At 37.9% G+C, this 26,047-nt stretch overlaps 1 protein-coding gene and 1 long non-coding RNA gene across 2 annotated transcripts; one reads left to right on the forward strand and one right to left on the reverse strand.

Moving 5' to 3' along the window:
* Window positions 1–2,437: 2,437 nt before the first annotated feature.
* On the reverse strand, window positions 2,438–7,924 carry LOC133724664 (uncharacterized). Its single transcript, XM_062151443.1, has 8 exons — window positions 7,559–7,924; window positions 7,340–7,475; window positions 6,670–6,739; window positions 6,412–6,505; window positions 4,907–5,120; window positions 4,657–4,798; window positions 3,557–3,727; window positions 2,438–2,957 (listed from the first exon to the last, which is right to left on the reverse strand). The coding sequence occupies exons 1-8, from the start codon at window positions 7,860–7,862 to the stop codon at window positions 2,766–2,768; spliced, it is 1,323 nt and encodes a 440-aa protein (XP_062007427.1). The 5' UTR covers window positions 7,863–7,924; the 3' UTR covers window positions 2,438–2,765.
* A 16,159-nt stretch (window positions 7,925–24,083) lies between these two features.
* LOC133735438 (uncharacterized) lies at window positions 24,084–26,047 on the forward strand. The gene is made up of 2 exons (XR_009859020.1): window positions 24,084–24,271; window positions 25,054–26,047. It is a non-coding gene; the product is annotated as an uncharacterized LOC133735438 (long non-coding RNA).

The raw sequence follows: 26,047 nt of genomic DNA on the forward strand, positions 1-26,047 counted from the left end.
GGGACTAAACATACTTTAACCCAAAAATTAATGACTATCAAAATGAAATACAAGAAACTCAAAGATAAGACATTTGTTTTTTCCATCATAATATCATTGTTTTTTCATATAGCCAACTTTTACCATAAACCAATTTTAGATTCATGCATTTGCAGATGTTTAAATGTAACCCAGATAAAACCATTGCAGTGGTCACAGGAGGTAATAGGGGGATTCGATTTCCACATGTGGAACATGAAACTGATGACGTATTTCACATCATCTATATATTCACATCATGTATAGACTGCATGCATTAATGTATCTCACTATGGGAGCATTCCACCAATTGTGTTAATTTATGAGTTTGCCATTTCCTTTGATTCAGATGTCTATATATTCTTTAGGGTTATTATCACAAATGGTACCTGAACTATACCTCAATCTTATCGATGGTACCTGAACTTCAATTTTGATCACAACCAGTACCCGAACTTTTCGATTTCATTTTAAATGGTACCTAGAGCCAACTCCGGTCAATATTCCGACTAAAAATGGCATGTGAGGCTATCATAGTGATGATTTTGATGATTTTAAGGGTTGCGATCATATATTAGTGATGATTTTTTGGAAATAGACTTGCCTTGAACTTGATTTTTTTTTTTTTTTTTTTTTTAGATTTGGCTTTTTTGGCCGGAATAGTGACCGAATGTGGCCTTAGGTACCATTTAAAATGAAGTCGAAAAGTTCGGGTACTGGTTGTGATCAAAATTGAAGTTCAGGTACCATCGATAAAATAGAGGATAAGTTCAGGTACCATTTGTGATAATAACCCTATTCTTTATCTGTGAAGTTCAATAATCCTACAAACACATAAGTAAAACAAACTTTTAGACATTAAATCATGTAGTAGCCTATTGGAATTCCATAACACTACAGGTAAAAATCATGCATGAACTATTTTATAACATTTTTCCTGCTTACAATATTTCATAGTGTATAATATGTTTGATAATACCTCTGTGTCATCACAGGCAAAACAATAGCTCACTTACATCTAGCAACCGAGATGTGCAACATAAAGTCGCTAAGGTCTTACAAGAAGAAAGTCGCAATCTACTTTTTCATCAGCTGGATGTGTTCGCACCAAGTTTGATTTAAACTTACTGATTGTAGTTGGAAATTCAGGTAACATACTTTAATCATGCAGCTAAACAATTCAAAAGGTATAGCTGACCTCAAAGGGTGTGTAAAGACAGCTACACCAGAATGAGCTTAAGATTCAATTAGGACATAACTTCAACCTGTGTTACGACCAATTGAATCTCAGGCTCATTGTGTTGTACTTGTCTTTACACTACCCTTTGAGGTCAAATACGCCTTACCAACTACACTTGCACGATTAGAGAATGCTACCCGAATTTCTCCATCACAATCAATAACTTCAAATCAAACCAGATCTACAATTGCTATGTAATGTTATAAGATCAGTAGTATTGTTGTCTATAGAAGCAATTATTCTTCAGTTATCCCAATAATATGTAATAATTTCTTTCTGCCATTGCGTACTTCTAATTCATTGATAATAGTAAGTTCTGCGGCAAAGCGCGGGTAAATTTTCTAGTTTGTACCTAAATGTGTGTATAGGTAGAGGGTCCTCCCTTCTAATCAGTTTTTTTTTTTGGCCATTTAAAGGATTCCTTGTAGCATTCATTTTTTTATCACATTTCGGTATCTCGACCCTTCAGTTTTTAGGACTCCGTGAATAGATTACTTCTACAAATTTTCAGTCAAATTGATAACCGTTAAGGTATCGGACTAGATTAAATCAATGGACAAACCAAATCTATCCAACTTAAACCGTACATGTTTATTATTGTAAATCATAATTATGAATGTCTTAACGATTATCAATTTGGTTAAAAATTTGCATAAGTGATTTACTCATATAGAGCTAAAAATTGAACGGTCAAAATGCCGATATATGATCAAAAAATTGGTCTAATAAGCAATCTCTTAACATTGCAGAAAAATGGATCACTCAATAGAATGACCCTGGTATGTGTGTGTATATATTAATCAATAAAGCGTCAAAATTACATAATTGGATTGACACCATCTCAATAAACCTTACAATTTTTAACTAATCAAGACATTGAATTGGTTGTCCACATGAGTGAAGATTAAGCCGGTTGAAGTGCGATGGTCTTGATTTGTTAACTGTTCACAGTTGCTAAACAAACCTTCGGATTAGTAGGAAGACCCCATCCCCAAATAAGTGTAGTAAATGACACATAAATTTACCTATAGGAAACTTATAATTAATCATCAAACCTTACAACCCCTCAGGTTAGTAGGGGGCATCGACCCGTGTCATCCTCACATTACAACTTCATCAACTTTGCCATTCCAGACCTCGTAATAATTTTCAATGCAATCTAAGAATTGAGATCCGATATGACATACATAGAGCTTCAACAAAGCGGATACTTTTATTGCATATTACTCAGTCATATTTAGAAGAACTGCAACCTCCTTCATATTCTGACATACATCTAAACAATAAGCAAAGTTTTTGAACATCAAGAGCTTACGGTATACAGGGAGGGAAAAAAAACGACATTTCCACATAAAATCGTCACCATCTCTCTAGGATTGATGCAGAAGTAGATTGAGCAATGCCCGTGTGGTTTCTTTATTTATGTTCCTTCGATCTACTCCGGGGTCTACTTATACCTTGAGGCAGAACTCTGGCATCAAGAACAGTCAGCTTGGAGAGAACAAAACTACATTATCTCAACCACTGCCCGACCAACAATTTTTCCCTGGTTGAGATCCTGGAATGCAGTGTCAGACTCCTCGAATTTGTATCTTCTTGAAACAGCACTAGTGAGATCAAATATACCACTTTCTGCTAGTCTGACTATCTTTGGAAGATCCTGCCTTGCCCTTCCTCCGTATGATCCAATGATTTTTATCTGCTCCACAGGATCATTATCACAGGAGTAAGGTGTTAGTAATTCTCGACAACTTGAGCTTGGTTTAGCTCTTCTTAAAAGGATAGAAAACAAGCATGGAAGCAGATCTGGATTCAAGTCCATCGGAATTTGAATCCAATGTTGCAGTGTTTTAGATGCAAGGTAATAAATCTTTTACAATCAAAGGAACAATTATAATATCCATGTAGCAAGGATATGATACAGCTCTCGAATCACTTTTACTGTATATACATAGCTGCCAATCTGCCATTGCCAATGACTTGCACGTGTTTGGCAACTATTCTTGTTTTGATAAGATGCCAACAAGGACCAGCTAATGTCTAAATCTTTAATTGAACATAGATGACAGTAATTGATCAGAGGTAACAAATAACAAGAAGGAAAAAAAAAGGTTTGATCCAAAGCAAAGTAAGAGCAGAGAGCAAACATAATGACACAATGCCCTACATATTGCTGGAATCATAACAGAAGAGGAGGAGGACGGTTAATATCATGCTGATATGGTATCATAAACGTCATACCATGTTGCAACTAATGAGAATCAATTTTCACCAAGATAGATGATTGATCATACTCACCTTTCTACGAACAAGACGGTTAATATCTACTTCCCCAATTGCACCGGCTGCTGTAAGCCCGATGAAGACAGCTTTTCCTCCATCTCTCACACTTTGCGTGCATTGCAAAAAGGTCTGTGGTTTTCCCAGGGCTTCCACAGCAACGTCCACACCTTTCCCACCAGTTATTTCCTGTCCGCAACAAGTGAAAAATAATAAGAAAAATAGCAAATGAACAACATAAGAAAACAATGTTTGTGTTTGTATGCATATCTACCTATTTGCTGTGATAGAAGTTAGAGTAAAGAAAAGGTTTTGCCCCAATCTTAAAAATTAGCTTCATCTCTTTATTCTCAGAAACACTATAGGTAGCAATGTTGTTTAGAAGAAGAAATATCTTTCTTTACAAATCCATGTGCTTCCTGCATCTTCACTTGGAAGTGTTCTTGAGGAAGAACCTGCTGGTGCTTCTCCAGGAAGGACCACAAGTGGTTCTATAGCCCTAAAAGCACCTTTGAACTTTAGTGCTAAACGCTATGTAAATCACTTTATAATTTTAATTCTATACCTATTGAGAAGAAGAAAAATCAACCAGGATATGCTCTTATTGTTTACCAGTCAATGATTTAGCAGATCACAGTTCATAGAAGCCAATTTTCGATGCAATTATGCATAAAATATTAGGATATCCATTTTTTCCTACCACAGCTACCACAGCCACAGGTAATAGTGAATGATTTAGCAGATCACAGTTCTTTTATTTTATTTTATTTCATCTTATTTTAAAGGAAACATTTTTTTATTAACAAAACAAAAGGCATAATAGAAAGAAGCGGACAAGAAGTCCAAAGAAAACACAAAGGAAGACGGTTAGAGCATTAGAATAGACAGCTCAACTGACTTTAGAATAACAAGCAGGTCACAGTTCATAGAATCAATGTACTATAGATAGTAGGATATCCTCTTTTCCTACCACAGCCACAGGTAATACTAAATGCCTGAAGATATTAGAAGAGGAAACACGAAATCAAACCTTTTTACAAACTAAATAAATTGTCCATATTGGAATTAGCACAAAATCACATTGAGCTAGTATATTAAATTCAGGTACTGGGTCATACCAATATTTTTTCAACAGCATCTTCTTTAGCCGCATTTATAACATGAGTAGCACCAAATATCTTAGCTTTCTGCAGTTTATCGTCTTGAATATCAACTGCAATAATATCGGAGGCACCAAATGCTCTGGCTATCTGCAGACAGCTGTAGGAAGTGACATTGTATTTAATGAGCAGAAGTAAAAGCACTACCAAAAGTTAAAACCCACCCAAACTATGCCTGGATGTTGAGTACAAAATTGTACAAGTTTACCTGGATCCAACACCCCCAGTTCCAATAATAGCAACTGAATCCCCAGGACGAACCTCAGCCGCATGTGCCATAGCACCATAAGCAGTAAATACTGCACATCCTAAAATGGCAGACTCTGTATATGGCAATGACTTCGGTAAAATAGCCAATCCATTTGCTGGTACAACACAGTACTCAGCAAGGCCTCCCATACTATACATGTATACAGGTTTTCCTGCAACACAGAACAGCTTTTAGTAGTCAAACAATAATATGCATCCTTCCACAGTATCTAAACCAACCTTACCAGTGATGAAAAGTGAAAACTCATCCAAGGAGGAAGAGAGTAGAAACAGATTACATGTGACATAAAAAGATGGCAATCAAGATCAGACATGATTTTACCTGAAAGAACCTTAGTGGACTCTTTTCATTCAACTTGTTCTTTCTTTTGCCTGGTGACTAACGGCTACATTCTTTCAATTATTCAACCATTAAGTGCACAAATAAACAATCACTTCTCTACTTTTTCATCACACCAAAGAAAACTTGTATTACATTAGTTACATACAGGAAACAAAATTGACCAGATACACGGAGTGTCTACTGGCCAGGTTTTGAATTAGAATGGATAACAGGATGGAAATAAAATTCCGGTTTTAGTTGTGGAAAGGCCAGAAGATACTTTGTATACATATTCATCAAAGTCTTTGAGTACTCCGGCACTCAATCAATACTAATTCGATTGAATGAGTAATTGGCTTTTACTCATATACTTCTTTTCTTTTTCCATTAAACTCTAGTCAAGAACATAACATTATAGGGCATCCTCCGATTGTTTCATAGAGACATTTCTTTCTGTTCTCTTTTTAAAAAAAAAAGGATCTTACAACAGAAGTTAATAGTAGTTGGAACTTGAAACTATGCTTATTTCACCTACTTTACTATTAGAATCCTAATATAATGCTCCCATTGTTCCCAGTAAAATAACCAAAGTAGATTGAATTACAGGTCCCACTCAAGATTGAATACTACTATGAATCGTGTCCAATTCACTTTCTGCTACATGCTGATTCAGTTTATTATGACTCAGACGGAGTCAAAAATGAATTTACAAAACAAAAGAGTGACTATAATTACATATACATTTTATATGAGAAACATGAATTTAATTAAAAAAGAAACATACACATGTCAATAAGTAGTCTGCAGCTGCCGCAGAACAAGCCAGAACATACACCAAAAAGAACAAGTATACGTCAAATGGTATGAGCAGTTTTACAAAATAATTAAAAAATAAAAATAAAACAGATTTAAGATGGCTATTAATATGAAATCAAGAAAGATGCAATCATTATAGGATAGAAAATAAATATTGGAAGGTTAAATACCAGAAACAAAATGCTTGCTGAACAGAAGGACTATAAATGCAGTGCAGGCATCAGGCATGGGAAAAAAAAAGAAAAACAAAACGAAATAAAAAATAAAAAAAATAATAGAGAGAGAGAGAGAGAGAGCACGCTTACCACTGCTGCGGAGGAATAACCGAGTTTCACCATCATAAAGGGTTCCTTTGGCACGGTTGTAGGCAAAGAAATCCTCACATAAATCGTCGTGGCCCTTTTCTCAATTCAGTCACCAAAAAATTAAATTAAGTGATACAAAGTTTCTCCAAAAAGAAAATGGTAATTGCCACATTCCTAAGCAGTCATTAAACATTACCAAAAATCAATCAATAACTGATTAAAGACAAAGAACCAAAGTTGATCGCTAAGTAATGTTACCTTTGAACAGAAGAAACAGGTACCACAAGGCATGATAAAAGCTCCAACAACATTAGATCCAATCGGTAATCTGAAACAAATTATTTTCGTTAGAACTAAAGATCAGGTAATCTGAAACATTGAGAAGATGTTTGCCTATACAAGATACTAAGGTGAAAGAGCTAAATGCAAGTTGTTACGAGAGACCTCAGGTCATCTGCACATGCAGGTTTATAACCATTCACCACAATCAATAAGTCACTTTTGGCCAGAAGTAGACAGGCTCTAATAACTTTCCAGTGGGGCATTAGTCCATCAGTACATGCGAAACTATTTTTTCTTAAGCTTCATCTCCATCATTTTTCTAAGATAACATGAAACCAAGATTCTTCCAATGACATCTTTGGAGCGGCACTAGTATACAACAGCTCTCTCCATAAGACCTAATAATATGCGATCATCTCTTCACCTCAAACTTTCTCCGGTAGACAAATTCGAGACAGGATATCCACTTCAACTCCCAAAAAGACCTCGACCAAGTACCAACCAGTCACTTGACAATTTTCTTATACAAATAACTGTCAAATTTTCAAAATATTTAAACCGATGGACTCTTATTGACGTACAACCATAAATATGAATGACATCAAAATCCATAGAAGATTACTGAAAATACAATGGTGCACCTTACCTTTGTGTGATCTTTTTGTCTGTAGCGGGTCCATGTTCGACAACCTCACCAGTAATCTCGTGCCCCACGACACAAGGGCTAGCAAATGGAAGCTCACCCTTCAAAACATGGAGATCAGAATGGCAGACTCCACAGGCTACAGCCAACAAAAGACAATCAAAATGACAACACCCAGAGCGATGATTGGAATTTGATAAAGAGAAAAAGTGATTGTTGTACCCTTGGTTTTGATGAGAATTTCACCGGATTTGGGGCGAGGGATGTGGAATTCTTCAATGGAGAGAGGTTTGTTTGGTTCCCAGAAGACGGCTGCTCTCATGTAAGAAGGCAGCCCAACAGGTAATGACGAGCTGCTGCTCCTCCTCCTCTTCTGATGATTCCCATGGAGGCTTTGATCAACCAACTCAAACGACGTCGTACTAGTGGTGGCGGTGGTGGTGGTACTCAACCAAGCATAAGAAGATGAAGATGAGGTTGGCTTGGAGGAAAGTCTTCTGGCGATGGCACTGCGGATCATCATCATCGTCGTCAGAGGGAGAGAGAGAGAGAGAGTCAGAGAGGGAGTGAGTTTGGGTCAAACCAAACAAAACCTTTAAAATGGATGTAGTCACACGCACACGGTGACGTGGAGTTTCATTATAATACTATATATAACGGTCGGGTTCTTCTTTCTTTCTTTTTTTAATTTTCTAATCTTCATCCAATCTAATCAAGATTAGATCTAATCTTGATTAGCAGCCATATTTGTTAATTCGCTTTGGGGTTTAGGGTGATTGATGTCCAGCAGTGAGGAAAGAGAGAAGAGAAACAAATAATGAAAGAGAGAGAGAGAGAGTGAGCGAGGATCTGAGGGAGGAGGTATCGCCTTTGAAGGAACATAATAGAAAAAAAAAAATTATTAAAATTTTTGGAGGTCTAAACAACAAGGGAAATTTTCAAGAACAGCACATGAAGTAACGTCCGTTCTAACTTTTCGTGAATCAACTTTTGTTAAAATCAAAACGGTACATCAAGTTCAAATTTCTACCCAATTTGGATACATGCCATTACGAGTTCCGTTAATGAGTGTGCTTTCCATCATATTTGCAAGGGCAAATCAGTCACACCCTACTTTCCCTCCGTTTGACCAAACAGAGAGCGCCACATCATCACATTTCCCTCCAATTCACTAACCTCCTAAACAGTAAACCTAAAGTGGAGATTTCCCTCCAAAAAACCAATGTTCAGCAACAACTATTGACCTAAACTTCAATAGCAGGACTATGAATAGTAGGAAAACTACCATATTGTAACCAAATGGGAAAAAAGCAAGACCCAAACTTGTAATCAAACCAAAAATCAAAGTAACCAACTGGGAAAAAGGCAAGACCTAAATTGGTAATCAAACCACAAACCAAATATGGGAATCCAAATATCTTCCATTCAACTGGAATTTGACATATTGTTCCAAATAAAACAAAACAAAAACAATCGGTTACACAAAAGCATGGCATTTGCCGAATTTCAAAATCAAAAAACATACAACAAATGCCACCATAACAGACAGATTATAATCATTATATAGTCAAAAATACCAGTTTCAGTCAATTAACATCTATTCAGCATAGTAGGCTTTCATGGCTTCCATAGTCTCCTCTGCACTTGGTTCTTTGGAACTTGAACAGTTTGACTGGATCTATCAGATGCTACAGCAAGCCTGGGTGATTTTCTTGGCTTCATCCTCCTTGCTTTCATCTTGTATCTCTTGCCCAAGCTTTTTGGTGCAACCGAAGTTTCCTGTTATTTGGATAAATACAAGAATTACATACACCAACAACAATATCACAATTGTATAATCTAAATTCATATTGGACAAGAAAGAAAACTACCTAAGAACTTTCTTGCAGCACATTGGTCTGTTCAGATGGCATAGAACTGTCATTGTCAGCTCCAGATTCTTCATTCATAGAGACGTGGACATTGAGGTTGACATTCACATTCACATTCACATTGCCATTCCCATGGTTGCTATGATTGTGTATGTTTGGGACAGATGATGCCTGAGAGAAGACTTGGTCTGCAACTTGAGCGTTTGGTAGAGATGATGCCTGAGAGAACACTTGGTCTGCAAGTTGAGGGTTTGATTCTTGGGTGGGCTGTGGTGCTTCAGTTGGACTCTGTTCTTAATGCATGTTGGTCTCTGGCACAGGTTGTTGAGCATTTGGTTCTTCTTCTTGAATAGCTTCACCTTCATTGGGAACCAGCAAAACCAAATAGCATAATTATGAAGCAGTTGACCCAATAATGAATTACCTGAAACACAGAAGCATCCAAGTATACAAAATCCCTACTCACTCAGCTTAAGCAATTATACCTGGTTCCTTTTGTGACAAGTTCTTTTATTGTGACCTTTCTTGTTACATGTCCCACATATGACTTGAGAATAATAGCTCCTTGGCAGCTTTTCAATTTCAGGAGGTGGAGGTGCTTCACCTTCAGTTTAAAGCATATACATTGGTCAGTATTTATTAAAAATAAACTGATACACACAAGTGGATATAAATGTAGCCTAGAACCTGGTTCCTTTGTTCTCTTTGTCCTAGACCTCCCTGGTTGCCTCCTATACAGTGGAGGTGCAATCTTTCTCTCTTTGTGTTCCCATTCTGCAACACCAGCAATTAGATTGATCATCACATCATAAGCTTCCATATACTTCTTCTGTGTATACCATTCAATCACAAAATCATCTAGGGACCATCCTTTGGAGTAGATTGCAGAAATAACATGGCCACAAAGGATTCCACAAAGATCCCACCTTCCACATGTGCATGACTTTGTGTCCAACTACAACAGAGTGCTAAGCAATGACTCTAGACTCACAAACAACACCTCTCCCATGTAATTCAAATCTAAAATTGCTAGACTCAAGAGGTCTGTAGTCATTGGCCCATGATGCATTCTTCTTCAAAAGTTTCTCAATTCTTGGTCCTATCTTGCACCTCCATCTTGCAGCAGAATTCCTCCTATTAGCTAATCTCACCATGCAGGCAACCCTTATATCCTCCAAACAGGGTAGGATAGGCTTCTTCCTTGCATCAAGGATGGACTTGTTGAAAGACTCAAAGTGGTTATTGAGCAGAATGTCACATTGAAACTTTTCAGCAAAGTGAGATTTTGACCAATGCTTGGTAGGCCTGTCAACAGACCACTGCCAAGTAGTGAATGATGCCTTCTGCATATCTTCCATTGCCTTTGTGTACTGGGTCATAGTTGTTTCTCTAGCCACTGCCCAAAGCCTTTGCTTCAAGTTCAAGCCTGTATGACAATCACCTTTAATATTATTGTGCAGATGCCTGACACAATGTCTGTGCTCTGCATCAGGGAAAAGGTCCTTAATGGCCTACTCTAAGCCCTTTTGCTTGTCACTGATAAAGGCATAGTGGCTGGAATGGTGGATCATTAAGTCTTCTTTCAGGAAAAAGAGAAACAAGGTCCATAAATCCCTTCTCTCTTGCTCCACAATGGCCCAAGCAATGGGGTAGATGTCATTGTTGCCATCTATGCCTACAGCTGATCATATAATATATATTGGTCAGTAAGCATAAATACAAATTAATTTGCAGATAAAAATTTAGAGAATCAAACAATTCAGCATAGTACCTGACAGTAATTGTCCCTTATAAACAGCGTTCAAATGACACTCATCTAATCCAATGATGGGTCTGCATCCTGCCATTCATCCTTCTTTTAACGAAGCTAAGCATATATAGATTCTCTTGAATCTAGCCACTTCCCTTTCAAGCTCAGTTTGAATCCATACACTAGTCCCTGGGTTTATTCTATTAAGCTCATGAGCATAAGACTCTAGATTGTTGTACTGATCCTCAACGGTGCCCTGTGCTAGCTTGACTGCCCTTGCTTTAGCTCTATATGCAAGTTGATATCCTATTTCCATCCCAAAGTCTATGTTTACAGCACTCTGGACTCCCTCCCTAGACCATTTTGAGTCAGAAAGGAAAATTTCCTTGTACTCTTTAGCCAAAAATAGGGCATGACAATGATACACTCTCTTTGCAAATGAACTACATGTATGTTGAGGTCTGAAGGTCCTAATTTGCAGAGTTGGGTTATCAGTAGATGGACTACTTGCGTACATCTAAAATGGATAAGCTGGAGAAGTCTTGCATCTAACCAGTATCTGATGCTTTGTGTTTCGAGGAAACCTAAGTTCCTTCTTGGTCAGCACATCATGCTTCCTGACTGCATGCCTAAACACTTGACAGTTGGGAAACACCATTCCTAGACTAAATTTAGGGTTCTTCATGTCTGTCTTCTCATTGAACTCTATCCAGTTCGAGATCTCTTCTTATGCTTCACCTTAGACATGCCTACATCTTGACCATCACTATCAGATTCCTGAACACTCTGTAAATCATCTAAATCTACATCATCAGCATCACTTATGTAGCCCTCAAAGCCCATTTCATTGAACTCTGGCACAGATTGAGGGTTACCATCAACATGAGCATTAAATGCTGCTTCATCATCTTCTTCATCAAATTTGTGGTCACTGTCAAATATGGCATCATAGTCTACATCTTCTAAGTCATCACTGTCATCACTAGACTCACTCTAATGAACAGGTGGAGAAGGCCTTGAACACTCACCTCCACTTCTTAAATCATAAGGTCTTTGCTTCCTAGGTCTCCCTTTCTTTCTCTTTGGTTCTTCCAGCATTTTTTCTTTCCCCTTGCCCTTATCCCTTGTTGCATTTGAAGCTTCAGCAGAAGCTTATGTAACTTGACTACCATCAGGCTCTCTAATTCAAATTCCAGCAAAGGACCTAGTCCTTGGCCCAGCAGAGGACCTTGTCCTTGGCCCATTAAAGTTAGCAGTGCTTGGCCCAGCCCTATCACTGGTTACAGGCCCACCCTTGTCACTAAAGATCTCTTCCATCAACTCTTCATTACTGAAAAAACTGTCCATATCCACACTCGCTGTAAATCTAGGCATCTGTTGTGTCCCAAGTGCAGGGTTAGTAGTAGGATTGGGTTCTTCATCAAGCACAGGATTGGGTTCTTTATTAGGCACAAGATTGGATTCTTCATCCTCAGTAAGAGGCAAATCCTCAATATAGTGCCCAAAAAAAAAAGCTCAAATGATCAACCTCATCATCATAGCTGTCCAATTCCCACTCACTGAACTGTCTCCTTCCAGCTAAGCAAACTATGTATATATTTAAAACCCTGTTATTTGCTAGAATAAACTGGATCATGTCCATGGCGTCAACATCACTGGTGCTTGGCAAGTGCCCAATCCCTAGCTTAGAACCTGGGATTCTAAACTAGCTAGTAGCCAATTGGGCCTCCAGTGTAACCTAAATCATTGGCCCAATAATTAAACCCAATAACATAGACCTTGTCTGGGTCAACACCATCCACAAAAATGACTGGAACCCCCCCCCCCCTCGGGTACACCCTATCCATCCCTCCATTACTGTGGAACTTACCTCCATGATGGATAGCAACAGAAAAGAGATTATCTCATGCAATCATAAAATTGCAATTGAATGTCAGTTATATCCACGCAAAACCCACATCCTTCGAAAAACAAAAAACATCGATCATTCATTTACTTCCTATTTCAGTATGCTTGCATTCAATCAATGCCTTTCCTTTTCACTTCACATGTAAACTGAACCCTATTAACTTCACCAACAACAGACCAACCATACCAGACCTTAATCAATCAAGTATGAATTTCAAAACCCTAATCACATTTAATTTCATTTCCCAACCAACCCTAAACCCTATTGTTGTTTATTTCAGAAAGCACAATGCGACAACACAGAAAACCCTAAAATATACCCTAAACCCCCCAAACCCTAGACAGTAAGAATTGACTCCCATAAACAAATATGGAAACTTTGGACCATATTCATTCAATAATACCCTAAATGGAGACAAAACCATAAAAGGAAATCAGATAAAAAAAAGCACCACGTTTTCCATACCTCCAAATCTAGTTGGATCTCCACCGAGCCTAAAGTACCTCCAATAGTTGTCCATTCTTCTAAAAAGCTAGGATTTCGCAATCTATTCTCCTGCAAGATCATGATTCTACCTTGGATTCTCTGATATCTCTATTTTCTACTCCTTAGCTGAAACAATCGAAGACCAGACTGAGGTTTCAACTTCCAAATGAAGAAGAAATGACTTTGACTCCATCTGACTCCATGTTGTCTTATATATCTGATAAGGTTAGGGTTGCCAGCTAGAAAAAATACAATTTTACCCTTCTATTATTTGACAATGGAAGGCATCGAAACGGAACCCGTAACGGCAAGTACCCAAATTGGGTAAAAATTTGAACTTGATGTACCGTTTTAATTTTAACAAAAATTGATTCACGAAAAGTTAGAACAGGTGATACTTCATGTATTGTTCTTGAAATTTTCCCAAACAACAAATGTGGAGATCTGAATAAACCCACTCATGTTTTTATGAGAAATTTTATTCACATATACCAAATTACTTAATGCACACCCCAAATTTTTTGAAACTTTTTTTTAATACATTTTTACCCCTTTTGATAAAGATGAACAAAAAGAAAATTAAAAAAGAAAAAACCAAAAACAAAATAAGGAAAATAAAAAACTTTGACCTAGCATTGGAGATGGTCAGGTTGATCAAGATCCCACATTCAACAACACAACTATTTTATCCATGCACTCAAAAAACTTCTCATACTCTATGTAGGTACAAGTTTCTTGTGTGTGTGTTGGCATCCCTATACAATGCTCTAAAGAAGTCACCCAAGTCAGTTTGAGTTGGGTTGAGTCAGTCCCGTGTGTCAAAGAGTGTTTGATCTAGGAATGTATCTTTTGGGTTTAATATGTTTTATTTATACAAAGATATTTTTCTGTTGATCAAATCGGTTTATTGAAATCCTAGGTATTTTAGGATTTGGTGTTTTTAATTAGTTATCCTTAATCAAAAAGATTTTGTTTCCTAATAGGAATATAATTAAGGTAGAATCTTGGTTGATTGGAACACACATTGGTTCTGAATATATTCAATAAAAGAGCCATTTGGGTGAACTATGCATGCAAGAATTAGTTTGGTAGTCTTGCTTGCTGAAGATCAGTTTTGTCATAAGAGTCAAAGACACTTGTTCCATGCTAAAGTGTTCTTGGTCGTGTTTCTCATATGCATAGATTCTCTTGATATGAAGAAAGAAGAGTGATATTTGGTGATCGTTCAAGTGAAGAAGGAGTTCAAGACTGAAGACAAACTTCGTATTAGTTTTTGTCTAATCATTGTAGCCGAGCTAGTGCTATTCGAGTTTGTAAAGAACATATCCTTCATCATAAGTTTATTCTTATTTTGGGTTCTCAAGAGTAAGAGCCCCGCAGTGTTTTTAATCTCACATTTGAGGTTTTCACTGCGTAACCAAAAATCTGGTGTTCTGTTTGATATTTTTGGTTTCTGCCCAGTAAGGATTAAAACATGCCTATCAATCCCCGTTTTCTAAAAAACACATTTTGTCCTTGTATTTTCACTCTATTCAAGTTTTTTCATGGATAATCAGGTTAAAGTAACAAATTTAAATATGAATACTAAACTTTTGATTTTTCTCTACATATTGAGGACTCCTGCAAGCTTCCTGGTGATTTCAATTGTCCATGCTATATTGATTAATTGAAAATCTTGGAGGTTAATTAAGTGGGAAATTAATAGAATAAAGAAAAAATCTTCTCTCACTTTGCCTCCGTTGATTGTTTACTGAGTTTCATTTGCTTGCCAGTTTCCTTCAATTTGGTTTCACTTGGAGGAATGGTGGTATGGGTCATAAAGGTGAGAAATATAGTGCAAGATTGAGGAGCAGTTTGCTTGGGTTCGATTTGGCTTAAGGAAGAAAATGATAGGTTTAAGTTGTGTATTAAGTAAAACTAGCATTTCTCTACACATGCTCTGCATGTGTAAGTATGTTTCTTTTCAGAAAAAAAAAATACTAGATGAAGATAGCTATTGCAAAGAGAACCTAGTGGGATAATATGATCATAACTAATATGAGACCTAGTAGTGCGCTGCTAGGGTTGAGCGGCCGCCGCCCTTGGGCGTGGTTTTGCAGAACCTTCCCCCTTCAATGAGGTTCTATTCCTTCACCTTCTGTGGTGTCGGACCTTTGGAGCGGGGACCTTCGTCTTCCCTCCTTCTCATTTTATCCAATGACGGTCCCCTGCGTGGAGTTGGAAGCGGCCTGCTCTTTTCCTGCTCGATCGGCGTTGAGGATGATAGCCTATCTATCATCGCGGATGGCGGCTCACGGTGGTGGTTCGTCAAGACCTCAGCGGGCGCGTCTCAAATTTGGTGAGGTGGGTCGGGTTGGTTTGTGCTTGGATGTTCCGGGCATGCCCAGACCAGATCGATCGGGTGGTGTTGTCACCGAATCGGTACTAGGTGAGGCTGACCCCGTCCGGTGTGCTAGGTTGGAACGATGGTTGTTTCTTCTTCGACGAGGGTTGGAGGGGTTGCACTCGGGCCGCCTCTGGCAGAATTCGCAGATCGAATCGACGTGGTGGGGCATCCCAGATCTATTGCGCAGCTGCCTTCCCCGGAATGGTCTTTTCCATCAAGGTTTGGTGGAGCCCCGGATTGATTCAGACAGCGCGACCGCTCAGATCACTGGGGTTTGGGTGGGAGGCTTTCCAGTGCTCAGAGGTGGAAGCTTTCGAGTGCTCAGAGAAGAGATGGTGCTGGGGTGCCCATGAGCTTGGGTGCCCTAATCAGATTCGAATGGGCTTGGGCTGTTGTCAAGGCTGCTCTGGCAGACTTGACTTTGGTCTCGGGCCAGATTTGGATCCGTATTTGGGATCCTGGTCGCTTACAAATCCGGATCTTAGATCCGAGACAGCTGCTCATATTGATCTGGTATTTGTTCTGGTTCTTGGGAGTTTGTTTGTTAACTTTCGAGTTTTTGACACCCTCGGTTACTTTCAAACTCCTGGTGAGCAAATCACCTCTCCTAAGTGATCATATCACCGGTTACGGTTACGGTTACGGTTACTCATATATTTACACTGCTCTCGTGACATATGCAGTGCAGCGATGTCGTCCGACATCAAGTCACATGGTTACCTTTAATTTTAGATGCGTCTGTGCATCTTGCTATCCTTTATTATTTTCCTACTTTATAGATGCGTTTGTGCATCTTGTTATGCTTTATTGTTTTTCTTTCGATGCTGTTGCATCGCTCTACGTACTTCTCAGTTTCACTTAATATAGTTTGTCGTCATTCCCTTCAAAAAAAAAAAAGAGAAGCTAGTGGGAGAGAAAAGTGGAATTTTTGGGATTTATTTTTTTATTTTTGTTAATAAAAATATAATTTGCAATTGTCATAATTGCCTTGTGATTTAATTAATTCTCAAAGTATTTTAATGTTTTAGGGTCATTTCTGTCAAAATTTTTGATTTTGGCTAACAAAGCCTCTTCTCTTAATAATAGTATAGATTTTTGTTAATAAAAATATAATTTGCAATTGTCATAATTGCCCTTGTGATTTAATTAATTCTCAAAGTATTTTAATGTTTTAGGGTCATTTCTGTCAAAATTTTTGATTTTGGCTAACAAAGCCTCTTTTCTTAATAATAGTATACATAAAGAGGGCATAAGAGGAGTTTGGTGAAAAAGTTTGAACAAATTTTTTTTTTAATTTGAACAAAATTAAGTTAAACCACTCAATTTTTTATTTTTATTTTTTTGAAAAATTCTTACACCCAAACAGGTTTGAACCTGTGTGTCTAAACACTCTCTTATTTGCATATGTTCAGCAATCTAAGTCCATGATTTAGCCGCTCAAAAGTTACATCAATTATTAAATATCATCTCTGCAAAAAATAAATATAAATAAAAAATTGTTTACTCATTCGATTGCATCAAATAAATGGACGGTTGATCATAAAATAGATAACTTTCACCATAACTGTCCATTTGTTTGATGCAATCGAATGAGTACACTATTTATTTATTTTTACATTGATCTTTTGCAATGATCTTCAAATGTTAGTTTAACTTTTGAACGGTTAAATCATGGATTTAAATTGCATAATGTATACAAATAAGAGAGTTTGGACACACAGGTCCAAACCGGTTTGGATGTAAGTTTTTTTTTCTTTTTTCCTTAGAATCATTTACATATCTTATAGACATGTGTCTCAAAGTTCACTAGAGATAAGCACGAGTATGAACCACTTTCAAAGCAGCTCTACTCGTTTTTTTTTTTTTTTTGAGTTGAAGGAGGTCAGACATTTTTATTCAATATGGAAGAAGCAATATTACACAGTGACCCGCCCCTGTGGGGCCGTCAGAAAGAGACACCGCTAAACGCAATATCACACAACCTATTGAGTGAAGCTCAGGGGTGAGTAAACTAATAAGAAACTGATAATAAAATTTTTCTACAGAATCCATCAGTAGACTCGCTGACAACCTCAGACCAATAATTCCGTCAGTTCCTCGCGGGTACTGATCCCAATAAAAAATTAGGTATCTAGACAAAAACCGTCCTGGATCCCAAATTTTTATAAAAAAACCACCGGGATCCCAAATCCAGATCCAAAACTGAAGAGGCCCACATGGACCACATGCTGCAGCCCTAGGCATTCCATTAAGTCCCAAGCCCAAATCAGAAAACCAAAGCAAGGCCCAACAGCACTTAGGGTTAGCCCTGGCAACCAAGACAACAGAACCGTTGACTTTGCCGCCCCTGACACCTGCACCCAAGCTGCACCGACGTCGGAAACTGCCAAAATCCCGAAAGAAGCTTACTGTAATTCTAAAGCGTCGCCCCACCGTGCCTCCATCCAACCGACGATGAGGGACCAAAAGATTGAGCCCAACGTCGTCAACCTGGAAAACAGACGAGCAAAACGAAATCCAACCGACGATGAGGGACCAAAAGATTGAGCCCAACGTTGTCAACCTAGAAAACAGACGAGCAAAACGGAATTGGAATCGCAAGTTGACTTTGCCCCCATACCAGTAGACGCCGGTCAGCCGGAAAACAACCATGAAGGGCCTTGAACAGAATCTGACCCGACCCGTGCAAAACCCAACCCATCAATCGCAGCTGCCATGCTTTAACCAGATCTGCCTGCATCTCAGATCCTTTGAGCCGCGCACGTCGTGGCCTAGACGAGCCACTAAAACTTGATGGCACCCTTGAGATTGCACAGTCCTGCACCGTACAAGGCAATCGCTCCAGAAAAGACCAGGTCCCCAATCCTATGAGCCACGATGGCGCAGGAGAAACCTGCAAAAGAGAAGACACGGCAAAACCCTGCCTTGATTTGGGCGATCCCAAAAGAGACGCCGTAGTTGTACTCCATACATGACGGAGAGAGGTACAGAGAGGCCAAACCCGAAGGCGGCTCTCTCCCAACCCAAAGCAGCTCTACTCGTTAGTTCCTCCTTTAGGACATATATAGAAGAAGAAAAAACTAGGTGAGATAAAATTTTAGTGTTAATTAATCATATAAATGTATTTTATGTCACTAGAGTTAGCATCTCTATGGTTCATGCAATGATGAAGAGCTAAGTTCATTAGTTTTTCTCCATCACAGATTTGAGTACTCACTAGCTTAGATTATTTTTTTGCTATAACCCACCAAAAGTTAGCCAAGTGTGCATTGAGCTCCGCCATTAGCCTACATATGTTTAGCGATTTAGAATACTAGAAACAGCCACAGATCTAATACCATCAAGAATCACAAATGCCTTTAAAAAAAAAAAATATATCACGAATGAGATAACTACTCCTACACCAATAAAGGTTCAAAGGCTCCATCAACATTCACCTTGAATCAACCCTATGAAAAAATCGTACATAATGCATTTACAACGGGAATGTCGAATGCCTTAATGAGTTCTGAGCACGACACTTGTGGAATAGCATAAATGTTGACTACAATCTCTAACTCATTGTAACTACTGAAATACCATAGGCACAACCATTTCCCGTTGTTGATGGGAGTCCATCGGCATCATCATTGGCATTGTGATCAAAGTTATTGTTGTTTTGATTGCCTCATTTAGATTGACATTCTTGCATGTTTGCAAGCAAAAGTTAAAAGAGGATGGATAATCCCAATGAGATTCAAAGGTTGGGGACAAGAAATATTCACTCCAAGTATCAAGAGATGCAATTAAGCACTTCAGCCTAGCTAATATACTAAAACAATGGGGTTTCTTCTATGTTTAGATGAGTAATGGAGAATATGAGGTGTGTTAGTATAAGAACTTTGTGTACTAGCATTTCCTATACAAAATAATGAGTTTTAGGCGTAGGTTAGAACTGTATGAGCATTTGAAGTAAAGACTAAAGCAATTGAATCACAAGATGAATATCAAGACCTAACTGATCCTAGATGATTCGCTAAATAGGTACTTCATTCATTGCATGTTTGTTTCTTGTGTGATTGCATGAAGGGATTGAAGACTGTGTTTCAATCCCGAAGTGGTCTGAAATTTGATTAATGTTAGTTTGTCATTATGGACGAGTTTTAATTGCAATCAATCATATATCTGATTTGTAGGATTGCATTTTATTTGATTGATTTGGTTAATTATGCATAGCATTTTGTTTAGGGATAAAAATCAGTTTTTATTACCTAGATATTTTTTAGGAATATTTCTCTCCTAATAGAAGTCAATAAGTTCTAGAGTTTTAATTTTCCTTGATGTCTTGGGATATTTTCTATGCATACATATAGCACAAATGTTATGTCTCATACTTAATTTACTAGTTTACTAGTCATTTGGATGGTAAATGATAACTATCGTTACTTTTTACCTTGTTTCGAACTTTTAGTTGACCAAAAAGTTGACTTTTTATTTCATTCGTCATTTGAGAAAATTTTCTTCACAGAAGTTTTAGAGGACTTAAACTGAATTCGTGGACATGTGGCACGCTCAAATCGGAGTTTGTATGTTCAAGTTATGGTCAGAAAACGTACTAAAGTAACTGTTTCGAAAAACTGACTATAAATGGCAATTTCACTTTGGTAAGTTTCCATTTTCATAAAATTACCCCAAAACCCTAAGTCAGTTTCTCTCAGCGCGACCCATCATTCAACTCGACCCTGATTTGGCGACCCGACCAATTCTCCATTGTCGGTCACCTTAGGCCGCCGCAACGGCACCATCCGGAGCGCCTTTTCCCACCCATTTGGTTTCTAGCCTCACATTCTGTCAACAGCTGACCATCGAAGCACATCGAAGTCAGAAAGCTCGAGGCCAACCCGCTTTACTTTGCCGATTAGTTCTCAGTTTTCTGGCCACCTCAGGCTGCGCCACCGGCTGAGTATTGAAGCTGTCATCACCCTCTTTCCAACCATACAAGTCTCTTACATCAAATCGAAGTGTGGAGATGGAATTGAAGAGAGTTGAATTTCAGATTCCCGATTTGTTTCGAGGTAATTTCCGCCTCTAAACTTAAAATTGGACGTTCTAGTAGTTATAAAAGTTGTTGGCGATGTTATAATGAACATTTTGGCATAAGTGTTGTGATCCAATTCGGGGTCGGAGTTGGCAGGGCATTGGGCTGCCGTTTCTGGTCTTCTGTCGTGGCTCGTCAGTTAAAGCATGGCGATACGAACACGTCGATATGATTTTTGTTGTGCTTGGTGAACTTTTGAAATTGATCAGAAATTTTCATATTTAGGATTTTCGGGTTACAATTCAAGGAAATCCAACCGTTAGATTGTCTCCATTAATCTCTGCATTACTATTTTACTATTTAGGAAATCATGTTTTATTTATTAATCGCATTATTCTTTTCTATGTTTTATGAGATTGATCTCACTTACGAATTTTCGAGTGTGGTTGGGAATCATACTCGGGTATCGGTTTGTAAGATTTTGGGGAAGCTTTATTGATTTCAGTTTTCATATGTTTTCTTTGCCATACTTGTTGATGATTATATTACCATGCTAGCATGTTGTACTTGTTTTTCCTTTTTAGGCGATGTGACTACTACCTTCGCGGTGAACTGGTCGAGCCACCAAAGCCCTTTCCGCCTTTGTGGTGATGTGGTCCTACCTTAGTGGCAGTATCACAAAAGCCCAGTACCCTATCTGCCTCAATGGCGTAAAGTTACATGAGTATGGGAGTACTTTTGGCTTGAGAAGTTATTACCCGAGCCTGGGAGGCTCACTTTTATGGCTATTATCTTCCCATATTTATGTTTTGCTATTTTTGACTAGAGGGCTAATCGGTTTTATTCTTTTGAATATTTTTCTTGAACACTTGCATGCATCGTCAATTTTATAAACATAAGTGGGAAAGTATTAACTTCTCGTTTTCGTTTGTTCCGATTATTTGTGTGATATCTATAATTTTTTTTACCGAGTGTTTGTTTCCTAGACTAGTAACTTGATATGGTTCCACTTTTTATTTTATTTTATTACTTTGCTATGCTTCTTTATTTATTTTGTTTTTGGGGTTTGTTGTTGTTTATTTGTGTGGACTGAAACAAGGTCTTATGTTAGCTTGTTCTTGTGCTTGACGTGGCTAGAGTTTAGGAAGACACCTAAATCTAGTTTTATTCTTCTTTTGACTTTTCAAACCTATGTTCCTATCTGAACTGGGGGGATAAGGGTGGAGACCCTGCGTTTGAGAGGAGAGGAGGGAGAAGAAAGAAAACGAATAGATTTGAGTTTTGGTTTGGGGGTTTTGACGAAACTAAGGGGAGAAATTTTGGTTTCTCAACAGGTTTGAAGGTTAATTTCTTTCTTACCTCAGTTTTCTTTTGACTCTTGAGATAACTAAAATCTTTGTTTTCATAATATGATTTTGTTGGTGTACTTTTGTTGTTTAGTATCAAATTTTCATGCAGACCAGGTGTATGACAAAATGACTCTAAATTGCTTTGTGATGGGTCACCATATAGTCTTGAAGTAGTTTTATTCATTGCTTTTGTTTATTTATCTTACTGAAGCATGAACAATATTCAATTAAAGATAGGTGCCTTTGTGTGTTTGAAGGTGTTGACGCAGGTACTTGAACTCTTGTTCTTTGTGGTTGGAGGACCTACTTTGTACCAGGTGAGAGTCTTACCAAAAAGGATGAGTTCCCAATTAAACGTTGATTTTGTTAATGATAGAAGCATTTTAATGCGACATTTTAATAGCTAATTCCTCATATTTTTCTTAGTTATTTCCTTAAATGAATCGAGTTTTAATAAAGTTTATATTTTTAGGTACCTTAGAGCAATTGGAGAAGAAATGAGCTTAAAGGCGCATGAGAAGCAAAGGGAACGTTGAAAATGACAAAGGCAAGGCACGAAGGCTGCAGAAATGAAGAAATGAAGTTTTCCTGGTCCAGCCAGGACATCCTGATCCAACCAGGAAATCCTGATCCGACTAGAAAACCCAGTCAAAGTAGGAATCCTGGGTCAACTAGTGTAGATACCTCTACTAGCAAGGCTAGTTTGCTATCTCACCAAGCATAATTAACACCCTCTTTGGGACACCCACAAGCCATGGTGAGGCCCAACCGCTACTTGCATCTTGTAGCCCTATGTTCAAGCTACGCTACGGTATCCGGAAGCGGCAAATACGTCGCCGGGAAGCCACCTTCCCGGCCTTGCCAACATGCCCTCACAACTAGGCTTTTTAGACTAGAAATGGTGGTTGCTTGTCCCACATCGAAAACCATGTAAAGGAGAAGCATTCCTTCACCTATAAAAGGAATGCCTCCTCCCACAACTCAACAGATTCCATATCATCCCATTACATCTCTTGTAATCCCCCTTGGGCCGCAAGGCTCAACACACTAGTATAAGCTTTCAAGTGGACGTAGTTTCCCGCTAAGGCGGGAAACGAACCACTATACTTCGCTTGTGTCGTTCTCTCTCTCTATCTCTCTCTCTCTCTCTCAAAAGCTAACTAGAGATCCCACGGATCACTAACATTAACAACTAGGAAATAGGTTGAGAGAAATGAAGAAAAATGCAAAGTCCTAATTGGACTAGGAAACCTACTTTTGCCATGAAAAGGAATCCTAATGGCACAAGGAGTCCCAGTTGAACTAGGAAAACAACAGAAGATTTCGGAAAGATCAAGAATGTTTCATATGAAGAGTCCTAGTTTGACTAGGAGTCCTGAAGACACGAGAAGTCCTGATGGGGCTAGGAAACCTGAGAGCACTAGGAGACCATGTGACTTCAAGAAGACTCAAGAATTATCAAGGTTATTTTAGATATTTTGTGAATTTCGGCAAAAGGAAGAAACCTAGTTTTTTTGGGTTTCTTTAACGTCAAAAGAGAAATCCTAGCTAAATATTTGGATGTTTTGCCGTCCTACATAGAAGAATCTAGAGGATAATGACGCCTTGGAGAGTTTTAAGGGATTGCATAGTGTCTGCAACAAGAAAAGGTGAAAACAAGACCGGATACATTCCTTATTGCACTTAAGCTTCTTGGCCGAAATTTGGAGAGAAAAATCAGATTATTTCTTTATTAATTCGACAAATATATCTCTTTGAATATTCATGGTCTCTCTTTACTTAATTTTGGAGGCTTCTCATTGGTTGGATGACATAGCAAAGCTGACGTGGAATTAATTGATTGGTTGGAGCTATGTGGCGCAAGCAGATAATTTCTAGGAAATAAAAAGAAGGATCCAGAACCTTGGAGACTAAGAAGTCGTTCCCTATATATAGCATCACCCTTGGGACGTCATTTACACTTCTTCTCCCATAAAATTCCAACGCCAAAATTCTTCCCACTCTCTAGTTTTCAAGGTTCTACGTTCTCAAGCAAAGAGAGGAAGAAGAAGAAGCCATGAAACCTTCCTAGCCACCATATCTCCACCTTGTGCCGTGATAGTGAAGCCTTGCTTTCAAGATTCAAGATCAACGTCTCAAACTCTTCATCATTCATTCCATTCACAGTGTAATTCCATCTTATTCGTATGAACCATGAATTCTAGTTAACATATACGTTAAGGGCAAGGTTTCAAGCCCGTCTCTATGTTTTGAATAAAGTTGTGATTTCTATAGTTGTGATATCTATGTTGCTTATGTGAGTTTGCTCAATTGGTTTTGCATGATTGAATTCTTTTATGTGTTAATCTTAATTGATTCGAAACTTTTAGGATTCACATGTAATTGGTGCTAAATTTAGGTTAACAATTCACCTAATAGTTTTATAACCCTAAATCATAAGTAGTAAAGGCTTTGGACAAAAGTCGAAACCAATTGTGGAGGATTGCAAGTAGATGAACTTATTCATACTAGGTTGTGCACTCAAGTTGACATCCTTTCTTTGTTCTTCATGCATTGAACATGTTTTGATTAGCTAACTTTTTAGACTATGATTGCATGTTTGATAGGATTAATTTATGTGCTTTCACTTAGATTAATTAATCAAGGAAAGTAAAAAATGGGAAATTGTTTGCTTCTAACGTTTCACATGGTCAACTTCTTTCTCATGACTTAGATAATCAACTATAGGAATTGTAATTGGTTTCAATTATATGAGTTTGGTTCTATCCTTTGTACCTAACGTCCACCTTTATCTTGTATATGTATTTTATACTTTTGTTTTATTTCTTTTTAATTTCCGATTTTCTAATCCTAAAATTTCCTTTTTGATTCTTTATTTATTTTGTACAAATTTCGTAAATATCATACCTTATACTCATAATAATTCTTTATTTATTTTTTCAATTACAGGTGTACCCTCAATCCCCCAGCTTGAACGATCTCTATTTACCATAGACTAACGATGACATTTTTCAGGGTTAAATTGCGCGCTTATTTTTAGCGTATCAGTTAAACTCTATCAATATTTTGGATTGTTTTCTGAATGTGTGTTTGTGTACTGGAATGATTGAAATTTATGTATGGGTGTTTGATCATGACCTGTGAATTTTATTGTAGGAGCAACAAAACCATTTTGGTATATATTCACTATATATTAATTCTCTAGCCAACAAGAGATGGGGTGTTGGCAATGTGTACATTACTTATGACGTGACCATGATTATGGCATGATCATTGAGTTTAGGTAGCTCGGGCTGAGACAGCCAAGACATAGCTAACGGGCAAGTTGACTAGCCCAATATTATAATTGAGTATGCGATAGCAACTCAGACATAGCTAATGGGCGTGCTTTGCAGCCCAATATTATTACTTGGAAATGGAGTGCAGCTCTTTGTTTTGCATTAGAGAATGGGGATTGAACGAACTGCTTCTCATTACCAAATGTAGTTCATAAGTCTGCAGTGGTGATTTGATGTTCCTTTTATATGATTGTTCTGGAGATTAAATGTTCTAGTTAGTTAGTTAGTTACAATTTGTGTAATTGTGTTCTGGTGAGGAACCAATTTGTTAGATTTTGCTTATGGTTTGATACTTTGATTTCGTACTTGTTTAATCTTTCTGTTTGTAAGTTTGAGTATTTTTTTTCACTGAGCTTTAGTTGCTCATGTCTCCTTCGCGGTTCTTGTTTTGCAGATTCACAGGTGGGAGGGTCAAGAATTGAGTGCTGAGTGTTAGAACTTGTGTTTTGTTTCCAATTTTGGTGAACCTGTCTTGTAATTATCTTCTATGCTTCTGGACATGATTCCTTGGTGTAAGGGTTTTTGCAATTGTATTATAGGCAAGTTTAAATATTATACATACGCAACAGATCATGCTAAAATGTTTATAAAGACATCTTTCAGTC

Source organism: Rosa rugosa, chromosome 1, assembly GCF_958449725.1.
Source record: "Rosa rugosa chromosome 1, drRosRugo1.1, whole genome shotgun sequence".
NCBI lineage: Eukaryota > Viridiplantae > Streptophyta > Magnoliopsida > Rosales > Rosaceae > Rosa > Rosa rugosa.

Bases quoted from the DNA above. Each gene is read 5' to 3' on its own strand.
- LOC133724664 (XM_062151443.1), bottom strand. From the start codon at position 7,862: ATGATGATGATCCGCAGTGCCATCGCCAGAAGACTTTCCTCCAAGCCA. The intron at 4,799-4,906 runs GTAAACTTGTAC...CACTTCCTACAG, and splicing joins ACTGGGGGTGTTGGATCCAG to CTGTCTGCAGATAGCCAGAG. The intron at 3,728-4,656 runs GTATGACCCAGT...TGTTGCGGACAG, and splicing joins ATGCTGTTGAAAAAATATTG to GAAATAACTGGTGGGAAAGG.